The 19,448-nt window shown below is 42.7% G+C and overlaps 1 protein-coding gene across 3 annotated transcripts in view; it reads left to right on the top strand.

Annotated features, from left to right (window-relative positions):
* Positions 1–19,448, top strand: part of csgalnact1a (chondroitin sulfate N-acetylgalactosaminyltransferase 1a) — a 451,987-nt gene that overhangs the window by 418,191 nt on the left and 14,348 nt on the right. For all 3 annotated transcript variants that reach the window (XM_039750360.1, XM_039750359.1, XM_039750361.1), the window contains 2 exons: positions 7,475–7,653; positions 14,993–15,087. In XM_039750360.1, the coding sequence (XP_039606294.1) occupies positions 7,475–7,653; positions 14,993–15,087 (274 nt within the window). The remainder of the gene's footprint in view (positions 1–7,474; positions 7,654–14,992; positions 15,088–19,448) is intronic.

The following is a 19,448-nucleotide window of genomic DNA, read 5'->3' as shown; positions in this document are numbered from 1 at the left end:
TTTTAGAAAAGAAGGTGGCATGATTTGGGATCCTTAAACGCCGCTATTGTTTAATTCCGTCATTAGGTTGGCTTCCAGTGTTGCTAGGGGTGTGGCTTCTGAGGTCATGACCCATGTATAAGGATAAAAGGTGCAAATCCTACGTGGATCTGCGGATACCAAAACTCTGAAGAGCTCCACGTTTATCGTTGTGCTCTTTTCTCGCGTGTTTTGACCCTCTTGTTCTCTCGACTACGACTATTGTCTCTCATATTGAGATTCAGTTTTGTTTCACCTTCTGACTTTTTTTTTTTGTTTTGCTTTTTTATGCACATCTCCCAGTTTTGCACAAAACATTTACCTGCCAGTTCGCAGACAGAACTGAAGGTCTGGCAGCCATTTGTGAGCAGGCAAAGCAATACCAGTGTTTTCCTACAAAAGTTCTAAGTGAATAAGATTTTAAAAATGAGGATTGACAAATGTTAAAATAACGAAGCTCAAGGAGTTTCTATTGAGAGGCAGGAAGTAATTTAGCCAAGAGACTGTAGACACAGAGCAGTTCATGTTGGTGAGAGGTGGCCATTCATGAGAACACTGAGTGGTCCAGCAGAGGAAGAGTTTGGAGGAATGGACTGAAACAGAAACAGACAAAGAAACTGGCGTATCTGAAGGAGACGAGAGGAGGGCAGTGCCAGAACATGTGGAGAAAGGTGCCAGGTAAACCTTTCTTGAACATATTGAAGGTTAGCCCCCCTCCTATCGTGTCTGATTAAATTGCACCCGTATTGCCAGATTCAACTCAGGACCACAAATCACTACAGAGCTTCGAGTTCCCTTCATTCAAAGGCATACTGTACATACCACACACTGCCTTACAGAATTATTAAAGAGCTTGGCCATCCTGTACAGATGTTTTTCTTACTGCTTGAGAATTCCTTCTCCTCGGGTCCTGAGGGTACCCGGCAGAGATAAGCGCACATTGTTTTTCTTGTCTTCTGCTGTGTGTATTGTATTAGGGTCGCCAGTGTGTGGGGGGCACAAAAAGAAGAATTTCATTGTATTACAAGGCCTATAAAAAGTATTCAGTCAGCCTCAGTTTGTGTTAATTTAGACCACTTTGCAGAGATCTGCTTTCACTTTGACGTTAAGGTCGTGTTCTCTTGATCAGTGTCAAAAAAAGCCAAATGTAATCCACTCTGAATCAATGTTGTATAAAAACTTCCAAGGGGGTGAATACAGAGCACTCAGAAAGTATTCAGACCCCCTTCATGCTTTTCAGATTTTTTTATATTGCAGCCTCGTGCTAAAATCATTGAGACATCAAGCAACATTCAAACCTCCATTATGACACATATGTTTACAAATGTACTAGAGAGAGAAAACTGAAATATCCCATTGACACAAGTATTCAGACCCTTTCCTCAGTACTTTGCTGTGAAGCCCCCTTGGCATCAATTACACCTGGATTCATCTCGACCAGCTCCACACACCACGGTTGGGGGATTTTCTGGCGTTGTTCCCTGCAGGTCCTCTCAAGCTCTCCCAGATGGGATGGAGACCATCATCAGACAGTTGTTTTCAGTTCTTGTTTCTTGCTTCTGTTGGGTTCAAGAAGGCTCTGACTAAGTCACTCAAGGATATTCCTAGAGTTGTCCCTAAGTCACTCCAGTGTTGTCTTTGCTTAGTGTTTATGATCACTGACCTGGTACAATATGAATTTTCAGCCCATTCTGAGGCCCAGAGTGCTCTGGGGCAGGCAGTCATTGAGGATATCTCTGTACTTTGCTCTGTTCAGTTTTCCCTCAACTCTGTCTAGTCTCCCAATCTCTGCTGCTGAAGAAACAACCTACCTCACAGCATGATGCGTCCACCACCACGTTTCACCATTGGAATGGTAATGCACAGGTGATGAGCAGTGCCTGGTTCCTTAAGAAATGATGCTAATCTTGGTTTCATCAGACCAGAGATTTGTGTTTCTCACAGTCTACAAGTCTTTTAGGCCCAAACTCCAAGTGGACTCCCATGTGTCTTTTACTGAGGAGGTGCTTTAGTCTGGCCACTCTGTCACAAAGCCCAGAGTGGTGGTGTGTTGTAGAGATGGTTGTCTTTCTGTAAGTTTCTTCCATTCTTACATTCTCTGGAGCTCTGATTCTTGGTTACTTCTCTTACCAGGGCCCTTCTCTCACAATTGTTCAGTTTGACTGGGTAGCCAGCATTAGGGAAAGTTGTGGTTGTTCCAAACCTTTTCCATTTAAAAATTATGAAGGCAACTGTGCTCTTGGGAATCTTCAGTGCTGCAAAAATATTTTTGTAGCCTTTCCCAGATCTGTGCCATGACACAATTCTTGAAGGAAGGTGCCAGGTAAACCTTTCTTGAAAATGTTAAAGGTTGCACCCCCTCGCCATGCTTTTCGCCCATGTTGCTGTATTCAGCTCAGGATCACAAATCATTGCAGAGGATGGTGAAGGCAGCTCAGACATCCCTTCCTTCCCTTCCATACTGAACATATGCTGCTTTATAAAGGCACACAGAATTATTAAAGACCTCAGCCTTCCTGTACAGATGTTTTTATCTTACTGCTGTATTCGGGCCCCTTAGCAATCGTTAGATTCAAGAAGAGTCCTAATCCTCGGGTCATGAGGATATTCGGCAGTTTTCCTTCAGATAAGCGCATGAGTGTTTCTTGTATGTATCATCTGATGTTGTATTCCTTATCTTCTTCTTTCTGTATTGTACGAAGATCACAAGTCTGTTAGAGACACAAAAGCAAAAGTTTCATTGTATTACAAGGCCTTAAAAAGTATTCAGTCAGCCTGAGTTTTAATTTTGCAGAGATCTGCTTTCAGTTTGACAGTGGAGAGTCTTTTTCTTTTGATCAGTTCCAAGAAAGCCGACCACTGACAAACCACAGACATACCCACTTCAGACCACACCAGACCACTAGATAGATAGATAGATAGATATGAAAGGCAACATAAAATTGATAGATCTGAAAGGCGCTATAAAATCGATAGATAGATGTGAAAGGCATAGATAGATAAATATGAAAGACATAGATAGATAGATATGAAAGGCATAGATAGATAGATATGAAAGGCACTATATAATAGGTAGATAGATAAATAATTGAACAAAAACTTTGTGGCATTAGGTGTCTTGCCTTCAGGGTTATAAATAAACCCCAAAGACTCGACTTTAGCCACCGAATCCGAGAGTCAGTTTGCTCAGGAGCTCCGTCTGGTGGGTCACTCTTGTCAAAAAGACGCCTCCTTCTGGGCAGCTGGGGTTCTTATCGTTAGTGAACTGGGAGGGGCGGAGCTAAGTGCCCTCACTTTCTGGTTTTGTGGTGCTACAGGAAAAGAAGAATAAGACCATGTTAGGAGAAGACAGTGCCCTCTCTCATCCCAGCGGGTTATTACATACCTAAGTCAACCCCATAAGGCAATCCTCCAACATGATTGATTGATTGATTGATTGATCAGTGTCAAAAAAGCCTCAATAAATCCACTGTGCTTCAGTGTTGCATATCCATAACATGTAAAACTTTCCAAGGTGGTAAAGACTTTTTGTAGGCCTTCCTATGTACGTGTCCTCATTTGCCTGGCTCATCTCAGTTACAGTGTCGACAGTGGCAGGTTCAAGAGCCTCCCAAACAGGATTGGGAGCAATGAGCCGAATCGCATTGTCACACACTGTTCACCACCAGGGGTTTAGTGTTGTTCCTACCCATTTTTGCCACAAACCATCTACACTAATTCTACGTGAAGCACTGACATTTTATTTAGCTGCTTCATAATCACTAGTGTTGAGCTGATCACCATGTCTGCCTATGCTTGCATGTTCTCTGTAAAGGCCATGCTACATTTGACGACTCTTCCAACGATTTTCAATCGTAGCCTTCATTTACATAATCTGAAGCAGTCGGAGGCAGTCGACAGCATGCTTCAATGAATCCGATTGTCTAATGTGACATGCCCAACAGCTCACTCCAGCTAGTGCACCACACACTCTGACAAAATCAAACAGGTTTGGTCTTTTCTTTAGTCGTAGGGGCAGACTCTGTGTACATGAGAGCTGACAACCAATGAATGCTCTCCTGATAGTGCCATTCATATAAGGCATCGAAGAGCAAGGAAGACCACGAGAACAGAAGAGAAGCACATCTGTCTGATGTGTTGTGATTTATGTACCACGACAGAATGGGGAAAATAATGAGCAGAGATTATGACCGAAATCACCATAGCTGATAACCCTTCACGCAGCACCAACTCCGTCAGGCAGCACGCTATTGGTTGTCATAAAAAGGGGCGGGCACACCTGTCCTGGAAGGTCTGCAGACAGTCACTAAACATGTTATACTGAGTGATGTTCTGGTCTGACATACCCAATGACTAGAGGTCATGTCATGTGACATTGGATTGAAGGGGCCTCCCTGTCCGGGTCTGTTCATGCTTTTCTCCTGCAGTATTTTCTCCTGGAGTAAGATAAGACCTGCCTGCCGGTGACTATGAAATGGAAAAGCAGGATTGAAAATGGATGGGTGGATGGGCTTCATTTAGATTTCCCTGTCCATCCACCTACAAACCTAAAAGTATTTTATGCCTAAATGGAGGGTTGAGGAGCACAAGGAAGGTGAATCACTATATTTCAAACCTGCGATAAGACCTTCCAAACTACAAATTGGGTGTACAAGTATCTTTTTGAATAAAAGCATAAGTAGTTCAAATCAATCAACAGTCCAGTGTAGTGCGGCTTTTCCTGGTTTTACTTTCGCTCCCAGATCTGGGCAGCAGTTCTTTATGGCCCATTGCTAAAAGTTAAATTGTTACCGTGCGAACCCCAGCATCCAAGAGAGATGGGGATGAGGCAGAAAACAGAGATAATTAAGATGCCCATTCCAAAATCAATACTAAAACATCAAACCTCGAATCGATCGAGTGCTTGTGGTAGCAAACCTCAACAAGGTTATAGCTGCTGAGGCCTTGGAGGATTTATGAAGCCAACACGAGAGCAGTGAGTTGAATATAAAAAAGGAAAGCCATGTCAAGTCCTGCAGCGTGAAGTATTATACTTGTACAATTAAAAAATAACAAAAAAAAATGGTATGAGGGCACCGGATATTATTTAAGCTTATTTATAAAGTGATTTAATTGAGGAGCAGTCTCAATAAGTTAGGCCTCACTTTGAATCCTTCCAGGCTTTCATCTTATTATCTCAATCACATATTCACAAGGAGCTAGCAGAATGGTAGACCACCATAAGGCACGTTCAGACAGACTCTGACACCCCCAACCAGATCAAATGTCTAAATTGATGTTAAACGACTCGCCAATATGTGACTACAGTGAGCCAGAGATACTAATCATTTACACAGCTGCCGTGGCTAAAATCATTTTTAGACCTGCTTTTGTAACTATTTGTGGCCCTCTGGCCCGACATTCTACGATGTCAACAGCCTGTGCTGAGACCCCTGACATGTCATCTGTATTTTCAAGTTCATTGTGTCATCAACTCAACAGCTGCACGGCCCACCTCTGACACAGAACTTCATTCCTGTGCTACGCTAATCTCTGCACTTGTGCTCTTAGGGGTCTTTCCATAAGAAGACAGTGTGGTGTAATCCGCCTACAGTCGATCCAGAGTATATTCAGGCCCCTCCACGTTTGGCACACTTTTTTGTGTTGTAGGTTCAATTTGAAATGGATAAATCTGCCGTTTTGCCCATCAAACTACTCGGGACCGCCCTAACAGCATCATAGATCCCCTGGCAAAGTAGTGCGCTGGAGCCCCAGCTTTGATAGCAAAACAGAAACATACATAGGCATCAGAAACATCATGGGCCCCTATGCTCCTGGAGTCCCCGGCCATTGCCCATAAATCAAGACGGCCCTGAATCTACTCCCAAAAACCCATGATGACAAATTTATTATAAATCAAAAACTGAAATCTCTCATTCATCAAAATATTCAGACCCTTCATTCAATCCTTTGTTGAAGCCCCTTTGGTATCAATCACAGCTTTGAGTCTTCCCTATAGATGCTTTGCACCCCCGGATGTGGGTAGTTGATCTCATTCTCCCTGGCAGATCCTCTCAAGTCCCATTAGATTGGATGGGAACTGCCATCTTCAGATCTTTCCACAGATGTTTTATTGGGTTTGAGACCCTGAAGGACGGTCAGAGACTTGTCCTGGAGCCACCCCAGCGTTTTCCTGGAAGTAACAGACTGTCACCCCAGTCTGAGGTCAGAAGCACTCTGGAGTAGGTTTTCTCCAAGGGTCTCTCTGCATTTGTCAGCACTCATTCTGACCAGTCTTCCTAACCCTTCCCATAACATGATGCTGCCTGGCACCATGAGGTTGGTATTAGGCAGGTGATGAGCATTGCCTGGTCTTTGCCAGACATGATGCTTGGAGTTCAGTTTTTATTTGTCAGAGTAGAGAGCCATTTCCTTCATGCTCTCAGAGTCCAAGTTGCCCGTCTTATGCCTTTTTACTCAAGTCTGACATTACAATAAATGCCTGATTGACGGAGTGCTGCTCAGATGCCCATTTTTCCAACAGGTTTTCCAAACTGAGTAGAGGACTTCTGAAGCCCTTTTGTAGTGATGATTGAGTTCTTCTTCACCACCTTGACCAAGGCCCTTTTTGGACAGTTATTCAGTTTCTCCGGTCGTCTCTAGAAAGAGTCCAGGAGATTCCAAACTTCTTACATATCACAATTTTTGATGTCACTGTGCTGCTGGGTACACTCAACACTCTAGAAATTGTAGCACCCTCTTGACCTGATCTGTGCCTCGCCACACTTTGGTCATGGAGGTCCAGAGGGAGATCCTTGGACTTCATGGCTTGGTTTTGGTCCTGAATTGTGATCAGTTATATACATAGATGTGTGCCTTTCTACATTAAGTTCTAGACAAACTGAAACAAACAGGAGGAACACCATTTGGAGTGCCACGGCCAAGGGTCTGAATACTTCTGTGAATGAGAGATTTCAGTTTTTGATTTTATTTAATTTGCAAACCTTTCTTAAAACAAGCCTTCACTTTGTCATAATGTCTTACTGAGAATAGATTGATGGGCAAAAATGGGAAACATACTCATTCAAAATAAAATCTACAACACAATAAAGTGCAGAAAGTGAGGGGGTCAGAAAACGTTCTGAATGCACTGTACAAAATCCAGAGCCCATCTCAATAGATTGGGTCCATCACAGGTCATACTAACTTACCACACAAGTTTAGGATGTTGGCAGGGGGAACTCAAGAACTCAGAGACAAAGCCCACACAGAGATGCAGAGAATGAGTAAACTCCATGAATGCCGAATTTTAGCCCTGATCACTACGACTGTGAGGAAGCAGGGCTAAATGCTGTGTCACTGTGCCACTTTTATGGACCTAAATAACATGGGCACTTTACAAATACGCATTAAACAAAATGTGTAATAAATTGAGAGAGAAATTATACCTTATTGGTTTTTTTTTATTTCTGTTCAGGGAAGTCAGCTTTAAAAACTACACTTTCATCCAACTGAATGAAGAATTCTCTCGGGGAAAAGGACTGGATGTGGGAGCAAAGTCTTGGAAAGGAAACAACGTTCTTCTGTTTTTCTGTGATGTGGACATTTACTTCACCGCAGAGTTCCTCAACACTTGTAGACTGAACACTCAGCCAGGTGAGGGCGCTCAAGAGATGCTGATGATGACATGCTGTGCTTTCTTTCTTAGTTCCTGGTAATTTCTGCTTGTTTTGTCTTGATGGAGTCCAATGTGACTCTACTTTCGCCTTTTGTATTCTTTATTATGCAGACTTTATCACAGTGCCTCAAATCCCGTAGACTTACCACTCTTTATAAGGTATTGTAGTTTAGCACTTCTTCCCACCTTTCCTCCTACATTTATAAACTAAGGGAATTAGAGTAAAAGGATAGCAGGAGTAAAGTTGCGACTTTAAATAATGTATTATTGATAATAGTTTTAACATAATAATAATGTGAATATTGGTAACCATACACCCTGATAAATGCTAGATGTGTAGTTTTAGGCAGCACACAAACTTGTAGTTACTCAAATGTCCCTGCAAGTCATTTCTAGTCAGCTTTCTTCAGGACAGGCGACGTGCTTATCTCATTATGGCCGCCGAGTTGCGCTCTTCATTGTGTTCTCTTCGTGGCTATGGAGTGAGAGAGAGGGAGGGGCAAAGCGACCAGCTTTATACATTTCTCTCCAAATCCTTAGACCAATCAGGCATCACGGTACAGAATGGCCAAACCAATCCCAAACAGCCACACTTCAGACCAATGGCCGCTCACACTGCCTTTTCACACCCGCCCTCAAGTAATTGATACCATTTGTGTAGCTGAAGCGTCCCAGTTTTATGGCCTTCCTGCAGGGGTTGGTTTATAGAATGTCCTGCATTGAATCCCCCCTTGCCAAACCAGTCCAAGGCACCCCCTCCACCCCCAACCTTGCAATAAAATTCACATCCTGAGTCGACTCTTGGAAAGTTAGACATGAAAATACAACAAGCCCAATGACACTCTTAAGATGACAATTGGTATCTCTAGATTACAAATAAAGACATACAGAATATTTATCAACTTATACACAACTGGTAATTAATGAAAAGCGTTAATGAAGTATCACTTGGTGGACTTGCAGCAGGGAGAATAATCAACTGTGAATAAAACGTTTTCGGTGCCCCTGGCAATCTCGTGGACTGGCATCTCCTGCATATGTTGGTCTTAAATCAGGTAAACCTGACAATATGAAGCACGTACTACAAGAATAAATGGCACCTCACAGTGGTCTTCTGTGAATGGCCTTACTTTTTAATTATATTGCTCCTTATAGAAAAAATGTTCTCTTTACAATTTCTTAGATCGGCTGTTTCGCTTCTCTTAATTTGACAGTCACCAGTTAAAAATGCATAGAATATGGCCAGTGATTATGGATGCAACAGGTGATTGTCATTTAAACATCGATAAACACTCGGTGGCTACTTTCTTAGGTCCACCAACTCATTAACCAGGACCCACAAACAGCCAATCACAAGGTGGCCATTCGGCATATAAAAGCACGCCAGCAGAATCCAGGGGTTTAGTTAGCATTGGATCAGACATTAGAATGGGCAGTGAGTGACTGTGGTGTGATTTAGACATTGCGGTGGTCCTGCCATCTCGGAGACAGCTGGTCTCCTACAAGTTTGTCTCACTGAAGTCCTCAGAGTTTACAGTGAATGGGTGCAAACAAACAAGCAAATCAGAAAATGTAGTGATGGGTAGACAAAGCCAGCAAAAGATCTGAAAGCTTTGAAATTAGTGACGTCTGGTGGACCAGAGGAGTTTCAGAAGCCACGAGCTCGACAGGGCTGGCCGAGGATGTACACATACACACCTGAGCTTTAAAAGCCTAAGAACACTATTAATGGGTGCTCACTTTGATCTTAGGATAGTCATGTTTTCACTTAAATGTTACAGTGACTCTGCATGTTAGTATTGGTGGCTGAACATGGAATTTGTTTCCATTACAGCAGTCATTTTGAATATTGTAGCATCGTGCCAGTGCTCACCTGCTCCGAATGCCCATGGACTGTCACTCTTTACATGGCTCTTTTAGGTAGCTCGCTGTCAACTCTGTGATGGCTGGGGCGATTTTCTACACTGTGGTGGGCTGGCAACGTCACTACAAGGGTGGCTCACCAAATGAATTAAAAGGGCAGGCAAAGCTATGGGGTGCATTATGGATAAGGCATGAGAAAGACCCAGTTAAGATGTGGGAGAAGGTGTAATGGTCAGATAAGATCAAAATAGAAACTTTTTGGCTAGACTTCAAATAGGCTTTAAACTAACACTGCCCATGCCTCAAGAAACACACCATACCTATAGTGAAATACGGTGGTGGCAGCATCATGCTGTAGGGATGTTTTTCATATGCTAGGACTGGGAGCACTGAGCTGAGGGAATGATGGATGGACACAAATACTGCACAATATTGCAGGAGAACTTATTCCAGACTGCTGTGAACCTACGGCTCGGGAGATGATTTATCGTTCAGCATGACAATGGCCCTAAACATGAGGGCAAAGCTACACTGGAATGTCTGGAAAAACAGAAAGGTGAATGGTTTGGAATGGCCAAGTCTTAACTCAACTGAGAATCTGTGGCAGTATTTCAAAACTGCTGTCCAGAAGCCCCATCCCACCAACCTAGAGGATCCCTATAAATTCAGCCAAGAAGAATAAGGAAGAGTCGCTCCTGAACAATGTGCAAAACTGGGACAAACTTACATACCCAAAAGAATGAAGGACGTTATTGCTGCAAAAGGGTTCTTGACAAAGTATGAATGTGTAGGGCTTGGACACTTGGGCAAAGAAGAACTTTGGAGTTTTTCTTCTTCAGTTAAATATCCATAGAGAGTTTAGATTGACTTTGGAAATATATTGTCACAGCATGAGAGGGAGATTGCACCGATACAGCACGTTGTCAAACCCACCACAGGATCCCAAATTAGGACCCGAGTGCAGTCGTGCGATGGGTGACACCTCAGCACCACACCAGATCAAATGGGATTGAACAGTGTCAGTTTTTTTACGGTGGCTGGAGTGCCAATCATGTCACCAACCCCCAAATTTCTCTTGCAAGTTGGAGGACCTGCTTGCAGTTTAACGTCCTACTCAGGATGGAGCAATTGCTGGTTAAGGGTCTTACTCAAGGGCCCAATGGTGTGTAATCCAAATACAAGGAGAGACTGGAAACCAACTGAAGGATTGATTTACAGCTCCGTCTGGCCACTCTCACAAGCTATCAACGGAATGCCAGTAATTTAACTTCCTTTGTCCCTTCCAGATGAATTAAAATTTTCTTTGTACCCCCTTAAACCTGAAATCCCAGATCCCCTCATTAATGACCGCCACCTAAGCACAGGGCTTTGTGTTTCTCAATCAGCCTGATGTGCACAGGACCTTTAGGACAATGGAATCCTGCAGAGCAGCTGCTCCAGATGGAGTTTCACCCCACGCTCTCAAGACTTACACAGATCGGCTTACCACCGGAGTCACAGATATTTTTAGTCATCCAGTGTGCCCGTGTGCTTTAAGAAATCCACCGTAGCGCTGATGCCCAAGGAAACCATTGTAACTGCTGCCGGTTGGCACTCCAGAGAACGTTTACTTTTACATTTCATTTTAGATGGAACTTTTTGCCCATCAGTCTACACTCAACAACCCATAATGACAAACATGAAAACATGTCTTCCAAAAGGTTAGCAAATCTGTTAAAAAATGAAAAACTGAAATCTCACATTCATAGAAGTATGCAGACTCTTTGTTGTGGCAGTCCAAATTGTGGTCAGGTGCCTCCTGTTTGCTTTATTTCTCCTTGAGATGTCTTCAGAACTTGTTTGGCGTCCTCCTGTGGCAAACTGAATTGACCAAGTGATGCAGTGGAGAAGAGTCAGGTGGAGAAAGAATTGTCTAAGGAACTAAGGAGCTAGTTATTGACTTTGACCACACCAAAGAGCCTCTATGTCCGGTCACTACTCATGTAGTCAATGTAGAGGTGGTGCACTGCTACAAGTTCCTGGGGGTCCATATCAATGACAGGTTGGACTGGTCTGGTCTCATAACACAAAGGAATTATACAAGAAAGGGCAGAGAGACTCCTTTTTCTTGGGAGACTGCGCTCCTTTAATGTGTGTAGTGACATTCTTCACATCTTCTCCAACTCGGTGATGGCCTGTGACATTTTCTACACTGTGGTGTGCTAGGCTGGTAACATCACGTCAAGAGAGGCCCATCAAATCAACAAGCTAATTAAAAGGGCAGCCTCAGTTACAGGACGCATCCCTAGAGATAGTAAAGGAGGAAAGAATTAAATAAAAAATGAGTGCCATTATGACCAATGCTGCATATCCTCTCTCTGACACATCAACACGGAGGACTTTCAGCCCATACGTTTTCTACACTGTGGTGTGCTGTGGCGTGCAGGGCTGGTAACATTACTTTCAAGAGAGGCCCACCACATCAACAAACTCGACCTCTTGGACGTAGTCATGGGAGAGAGAATGAAAACAACCTTGATGGCCATTATGAACAATGCTGCACATCCTTGCCATGACACATAAACACTGGGGACTTACAGCCAATGAGTTATTCAGCACAAGTGTGTCAAGAAACACTAAGGAGACTCCTTTATACCAACAGCAATACGCCTGCATAAGGCCTCACTGGGACTGGGACTGCAAAGTCAGAAGTTTTCTTTTTTTTTAGTTTTCCTTCTTTTAGTTGGGCAGGCTTGTGGGGTCCAGTGGCTGTGGGACATCTGTTGGTGAAGAAAGATTCACGGATCTTGACTTTGCTGACGATTCTGTGATCTTCGCGGAGTCAATGGAGGTTCTGATCAGGGCTCTCGAGATACTGAGTGAGGAGTCTGAGTGTCTGGGCTTACGAGTGTCCTGATAAAAACCAAAGAGCCAGACCTTTAATGACCTCTTGGGCACAGCCATCAGCAGTGTGTCTTTCTGCGGAGAGAGTCCGTGACAGTCATGTCTCTGGTGACTCTTTCTATTAAGTCAGTAGACGGATTGGGAGAGCATGGGGGTCATGAGGTCGCTGGAAAGGGGTGTGTGGTGCTCCTGATATCTTTACAAAAGGACGAAGGTTCTAGTCTTTAGAGTCCTGGTACTTCCTGTCTTGCTATATATTTGCAAGACATATACGCTATCCAGTGACCTGAGATGAAGACTGGACTGCTTTGGTACTGTGTCTCTTCAGGGAGTCCTTGAGTACCGTTGGTTTGACTTTGTGTTGAATGAGCAGTTGCTCATGGAGTCCTAAATGAGGCACATTACCTGCATTGTGAGGGAGTGTCAGTTACGGCACTACGGCCATGTGGCATGATTCCGTGAGGGTGATCCGGCTCATAAAATCATCATTGCTGAGGACCCAAACTGCTGGACCAGGCCAAGGGGATGCCCACATAACACCTGGCTGTGGCAGATAGAGGGTCATTTCTGGAGGGTGGAACTGGACCACATGTCTTTATGTGGGGGTGCCAACCCACATCCCAAGCTGTTTTGACATGTAGTGGGTGCAGCAACACCCCGTACCAGTGCATGCCCCCAACCTAACCTTTTAGTAATTACTCTAGTGATATATTTATATATTTATTCAGCAATTGAAAAAAGGAATGTTTCCACCTGAGGACAATTGAAGTTCAATTTTAGGTATCTCTATGAGAATATCTCTGCATACTCTTTTCAGAGCGTAATAATAATAATAATACACACCAATCAGCTACAACATTAAAAACCTCTGACAGGTGAAGTGAATCACACTGACTATCTTATTCCAATGGCATCTGTCAAAGGATGGGATATATTAGGCAGCATATCAGTTCTTGAGGGTGATGTGTCAAAAGAAGGAAAATTGGCAAGCGTATGGATCTGAGCGACTTTGATTGGGCCAGATTGTGATGGTTAGATGACTGGGTCTCCAAAACAGTAGATCTTTGGGGCACTCTTGGTATGCATTGGTTAATACCTACTAAAGTGGTTCAAGGAGGGACAACCAGTAAACCATGGGGTTCCCAATTCTCATTGATGCGTGTAGGGAGTGAAGATTGTCCCGTCTGGTCTGATCCCACTGAAGAACTAGTGTAGTAGAATAGAAATTATAGAAAAATATAATGCTGGCCATAGCAGAAAGGTGTCAGAGCGCACAGTGCATTGCAGTTTGCTGAATATGGAGCTACATAGATGCAGACTGGTCAGAGTGCCCATTCTGACCCCTGTCTACCACCAAACATGCCTACAATGGGCATGTGAGCATCAGAACTGGACCGTGGAGCAATGGAAGAAGGTGGCCTGGTCTGATGAATCGTGTTTTCTTTTAGATGATGTGGATGGCAGGGTGGGTGCATGGAAGAGATGGCAGCAGGACGCAATATGGGAAGAAGGCAATCCAGCGGAGGCAATGTGATGCTCTAGGCAGTGTTCTGCTGGAAGATCTTGGCTCCTGGCATTCTCTTTCTCTTGGGACCTCTTTCAGAATGATAATGTGCCCTGCCACCCTGCAAAAAGTATTCAGGAATGATCTGAGGAACATGGCAAAGAGTTCAAGATGTTGACTTGACCTCCAAATTCACCAGATCTCAATCTGATCGAGCATCTGTGGGATGTGCTGGAAAAACAAGTGCAATCCATGGAGGTCAAACCCTCATAACTTACAGGACTTAAAGGATCTGCTGCCAACATCTTGGCACCAGATAGCACAAGACATTTTCAGAGGTCTTGTGGAGTCTATACCTCAATGGATCAGAGGTGTTTTGGTGGCACAAGGGGGTCCTACACAGTATTAGGTAGGTGGTTATAATGTTGTGGCTGATTGGTGTATATAGTGGATTTCCTACTGTAATATCTAGCAAATAACAAACAATACATAGCAAATGTAAAAATAACAAACAGCATACCACTGTCACTGATGAATTTGTCAATAAGTCCTTAGTGTTGGAACATTTCCTGTCAAAGGCTAATTTTTCTAAATGACAATCGAAGTGCGCTTCTTTCTTTAAGCACCTGTGATCCATTTTAATGAATCAGTGGTCATCCGGCACTCAGCTGCAGTCTTAAATTGCCCCTTGACATTTATTTATGGTCGAAGTCTCTCACAGAATGCCCACAGCGACATCTAATCTGCACTGCAGATGATCCCTTTACAGTGGTATCCCTGTGGCGAGGACTATACTTGGCACATATTCATATTCTTGAAGCTGTAGGTGTGCTCCTTCTATTGTTTGCTGGGAGCCCGCTGTTTTTTAAAAGCCCACATGACTGCCGTCAAGTCATTTCTCTGGAGACACACTGGGAGGTGGGATTATCACGCTGTTGGCTTTTTTAAGGTGTTAATATCTCGATTTGACAAGCTTACCATTATAATTAAATGCATTATGTTTCCCAAAAGTGTATTTATTTGATTTTTGGACAGTGATATAATTGATCTTTCTTTCTTTCTTTTAGGGAAAAAGGTATTCTATCCAGTCCTTTTCAGCCTGTATAATCCAGCTTTAATCTACGGCCATCATGATCCAGCACCATCTATAGAACAGCAACTGGTATGTCTTTATTTTTTATTGGAATTGAATTAAGGCTTTTCCGTGTTAATTTAAGTCTTCTTTGTATGTCATGACTAGTAATGAGCAAACCCCCGCTGAATCAATTCTCCCCAAGTTTGTTGAAAACTCAGAAATGTTCCGGACGTTTGGAAAACTTGGCAAAATGCACTGAAGTCAAAAGAGAAGAAGAAACTTTATAATGGCAAAATTGTCTTTAAAGTGTCTGCGAGGTATAGGACAGCATCTGCCAACTATGTTGGACTGAAAATCATGACCAACAATATGCCAGTGCCAACAGCTATGCCACCATGCATCCCTGTGATAAAATTATACTGAAAGACAACAACACTCAGAGTCCTTTATCTCCCTCTCTACATCTCCTGAGCTCCTATCACTCAGACTAACTGACATCCACTGAGCCTGTAATACAAGACTATATTTGGCTGCTCCCCCCGTCACTACCCAATCTGCGCTACATAGCAAGGAGCATAGCATGCTTAACACTAGAGTTACCAGAGCCTATGAAAAAACTTGTAGATCCGACCCACCTTAAAACACATCGCACCTCTCTGTCTTTGTCTTTTGTCCTTTAAATGTGTTGATAAGCAGCAAACAGCAAGCAGTCTGCTATCACATCCCCCACCTGCGCACAGTTTTCTCAGTTCAAGTCTGTTTACTTGCGTGTCAGTTGCTTAGAGTTGTATTGAGTGAGAAGTCAAGCAAATGACCCCTTTTATAAATAGTATATCGTTATTAGGAATACATGCATTTCATGTGTGTTCCGTGTCCACAATGATCTATGTACAGTAAACACATCATTAAAAAAGAAACGCGGCTGAGAAAATAAAACTTAATCAAAAAAAAATAAAGCTAACCTTTACAAGTATCATAAATTACACCAGCTGTTATAGACTGGAATCAGATGTATGTTTTTATTCTAAAATTGTAAGAATAAGAGCAGCTTAAAACGAACTCGTCGGGGATCGAACCCGTGAAGCTTTGATTACTGTTGATACTGTTGTGCCACCAAAGCTGTCATAGTAAGTGCGTGTCAATGTCACACCCTAACGCGGGTTGTTTTTCTGTAGTTATATTTTTGAATGGAAGCGCATTTGTTTTGTTATATTTGTATCTTTTGTGAAAGTGTTTCTTTTATATTTGGAATTCAGGCTTCACACATTATACACTTCATGTCTACATTTTGTCAATTATTACTAAACATGAAAAACATTTCTTTTTTAACGATGTGTTTACAGTTGTGCTTGAAAGTTTGTGAACCTTTTAGAATTTTCTATATTTCTGCATAAATATGATGTAAAACATAATCAGATTTTCACTCAAGTCCTAAAAGTAGATAAAGAGAAACCAGTTAAACAAATGAGACAAAAATATTATACTTGGTCATTTGTTTATTAAGGAAAATGATCGAATATTACATATTTGTGAGTGGCAAAAGTATGTGAACCTCTAGGATTAGCAGTGAGTTTGAAGGTGAAATTCGAGTCAATGGGATGCCAATCAGGTGTGAGTGGGCAACCTGTGTTATTTAAAGAACAGAGATCTATCAAAGTCTGCTCTTCACAACACATGTTTGTGGAAGTGTATCATGGCACGAACAAAGGAGATTTCTGAGGACCTCAGGTAAAGAGTTGTTGATGCTCATCAGGATGGAAACGGTTACAAAACCATCTCTAAAGTGTTTGGACTCCACCAATCCGCAGTCAGACAGATTGTGTACAAATGGAGGAAATTCAAGACCATTATTACTCTCCCCAGGAGTGGTCGACCAACAAAGATCACTCCAAGAGCAAGGTGTGTAATAGTTGGCGAGGTCACAAAGGACCCCAGGGTACCTTCTAAGCAACTGAAGGCCTCTCTCACATTGGCAAATGTTCATGTTCATGAGTCTACCATCAGGAGAACACTGAACAACAATGGAGTGCATGGCAGGGTTGCAAGGAGAAAGCCACTGCTCTCCAAAAACAACATTGTTGCTCGTCTGCAGTTTGCTAAAGATCACATGGACAAACCAGAAGGCTTTTGGAAGAATGTTTTGTGGACAGATGAGACCAAAATAGAACTTTTTCGTTTAAATGAAAAGCGTTATGTTTGTAGAAAGGAAAACACTGCATTCCAACATAAGAACCTTATCCCATCTGTGAAACATGGTGGTGGTAGTATCATAGTTTGGGCCTGTTTTGCTGCATCTGGGCCAGGATGGCTTGCCTTCATTGATGGAACAATGAATTCTGAATTATATCTATTCTAAAGGAAAATGTCAGGACATCTGTCCATGAACTGAATCTCAAGAGAAGGTGGGTCATGCAGCAAGACAACGACCCTAAGCACACAAGTCGTTCTACCAAATAATGGTTAAAGAAGAATAAAGTTAATGTTTTGGAATGGCCAAGTCAATGTCCTGACCTTAATCCAATCGTAATGTTGTGGAAGGACCTGAAGGGAGCAGTTAATGTGAGGAAACCCACCAACATCCCAGAGTTGAAGCTGTTCTGTATGGAGGAATGGGCTAAAATTCCTCCAAGCCTATGTATAGGAATGATCAAAACTTACTGGAAACGTTTAGTTGCAGTTATTGCTGCAAAAGGGGGTCACACCAGATACTAAAGCAAAGGTTCACATACTTTTGCCACTCACAAATATGTAATAATCGATCATTTTCCTTAATAAATAAATGACCAAGTATAATATTTTTGTCTCATTTGTTTAACTGGTTTCTCTTTATTCACTTTTACGACTTGAGTGAAAATCTGATGATGTTTTAGGTCATATTTATGCAGAATATACAACATTCTAAAGGGTTCACAAACTTTCAAACACAACTGTACATAGATTGCTGTAGACACGGAACACACATGAAATGCAAGTGTTCCAAATAACAATATAGTGTTTATAAAAGGTGTGATTTTGTTTGACTTCTCACTCTATACAACTCTAAGCAACTGGCACTCAGGTAACAGACTTGAGCTGAGAAAACTGTGTGGGGTGGGGGGTGATAGCAAGCTGCTTGCTGTTTGCTGCTTATCAACACATTTAAAGGACAAAAGACGCTGACGGAGAGGTGAGAAACGTTTTAAGGTGGGATGGATCTACAAGTTTTTCGTAGGCTCTGGTAATTCTAGTGTTAATCCAGCAGTGAAGACACAATGTACAGTGAATCATTATGGTCAGCTAATGTACCCCTCAGATACCAATACTGCAACAGTGCATATCTGGTTATAGTAGTGATACCAAGCATGAGTGTATACTCTGTAAATTATTCACGCATAATTAAAGCAGATCAGACAGAGCCATGAAATGTGAGGTGGAATACACGGACATACGCATGCAAGAAAGTTTGGCACATTTTTCTTTCACTGTTTTGTATCGCGCTAGATAAGTGAGGGACTGAGAAAGATGACAGACACATGAAAGCAAATCAGCCCCACAGCACCTTAAGGGTCTCAATGCTTTGAATGAGGCCTTCCAGTGGCAAGTAAATACATCACTACATTTGTCTTTAAATGCCATCTGATTTTTATCAAATTCACAATAATGAACAAACACAATTGTTTTAGCTAATAATGCACAAATTATTGTATTTTTCCTGTATTATCGAACACATCATTCATCCATTCACAATAGTAGGTTGAAAAAAAATATGTGAACCCCCTAGGCTGATGACTTCAACATAAGCTAATGAGAATAAGGAGTTAGCAAACCTGGAGTCCAGCTAATGAAACTAGATTTGAGGAGTGGTTTAGAGATACTTTGACCAGTAAAAAAGACACGGCCATTTTGAGTTTACAGTTCACAAGAAGCATTTGCTGAGGTGAAGAGGGCCTTGCAAAAAAGGATCTCAGAAGATCTATCATCGAGATTTGTGGATTTGCATGAAGCTGGAAAGCATAACGGGCGGCACGGTGGCACAGTGGTAGCTCCTCCCTACGTGGAGTTTGCATGTTTTCCCCGTGTCTGGTTGTGTTTCCTCCGGGTGCTCTGGTTTCCTCCCACAGTCCAAAGATGTGCAGGTTAGGTGCATTGGCGATTCTAAATTGTCGCTAGTGTGTGCTTAGTGTGTGTGTGTGTGTGTGCGCGTGCACCCTGCGGTGGACTGGCGCCCTGCCCAGGGTTTGTTCCTGCCGTGTGCCCTGTGCTGGCTGGGATTGGCTCCAGCAGACCTCTGTGACCCTGTAGTTAGGATATAGTGGGTTGGATAATGGATGGATGGATGGAAAGCATGACCAAGTACTTTCAGAAGAGTTTGTATACTTGTCAGTCCACGGCTACACAAACTGTATAAATGGAGATGATTTAGTACGGTGGCTGCTCTCCGTAGAAGATGACTTGAAAGGCACAATGCA

This window comes from Polypterus senegalus, chromosome 4, assembly GCF_016835505.1.
Source record: "Polypterus senegalus isolate Bchr_013 chromosome 4, ASM1683550v1, whole genome shotgun sequence".
Taxonomy (NCBI): Eukaryota; Metazoa; Chordata; class Cladistia; order Polypteriformes; family Polypteridae; genus Polypterus; species Polypterus senegalus.
Note: the sequence above shows the minus strand (reverse complement) of the source record. Positions and strands in the feature narration are given on the sequence as shown.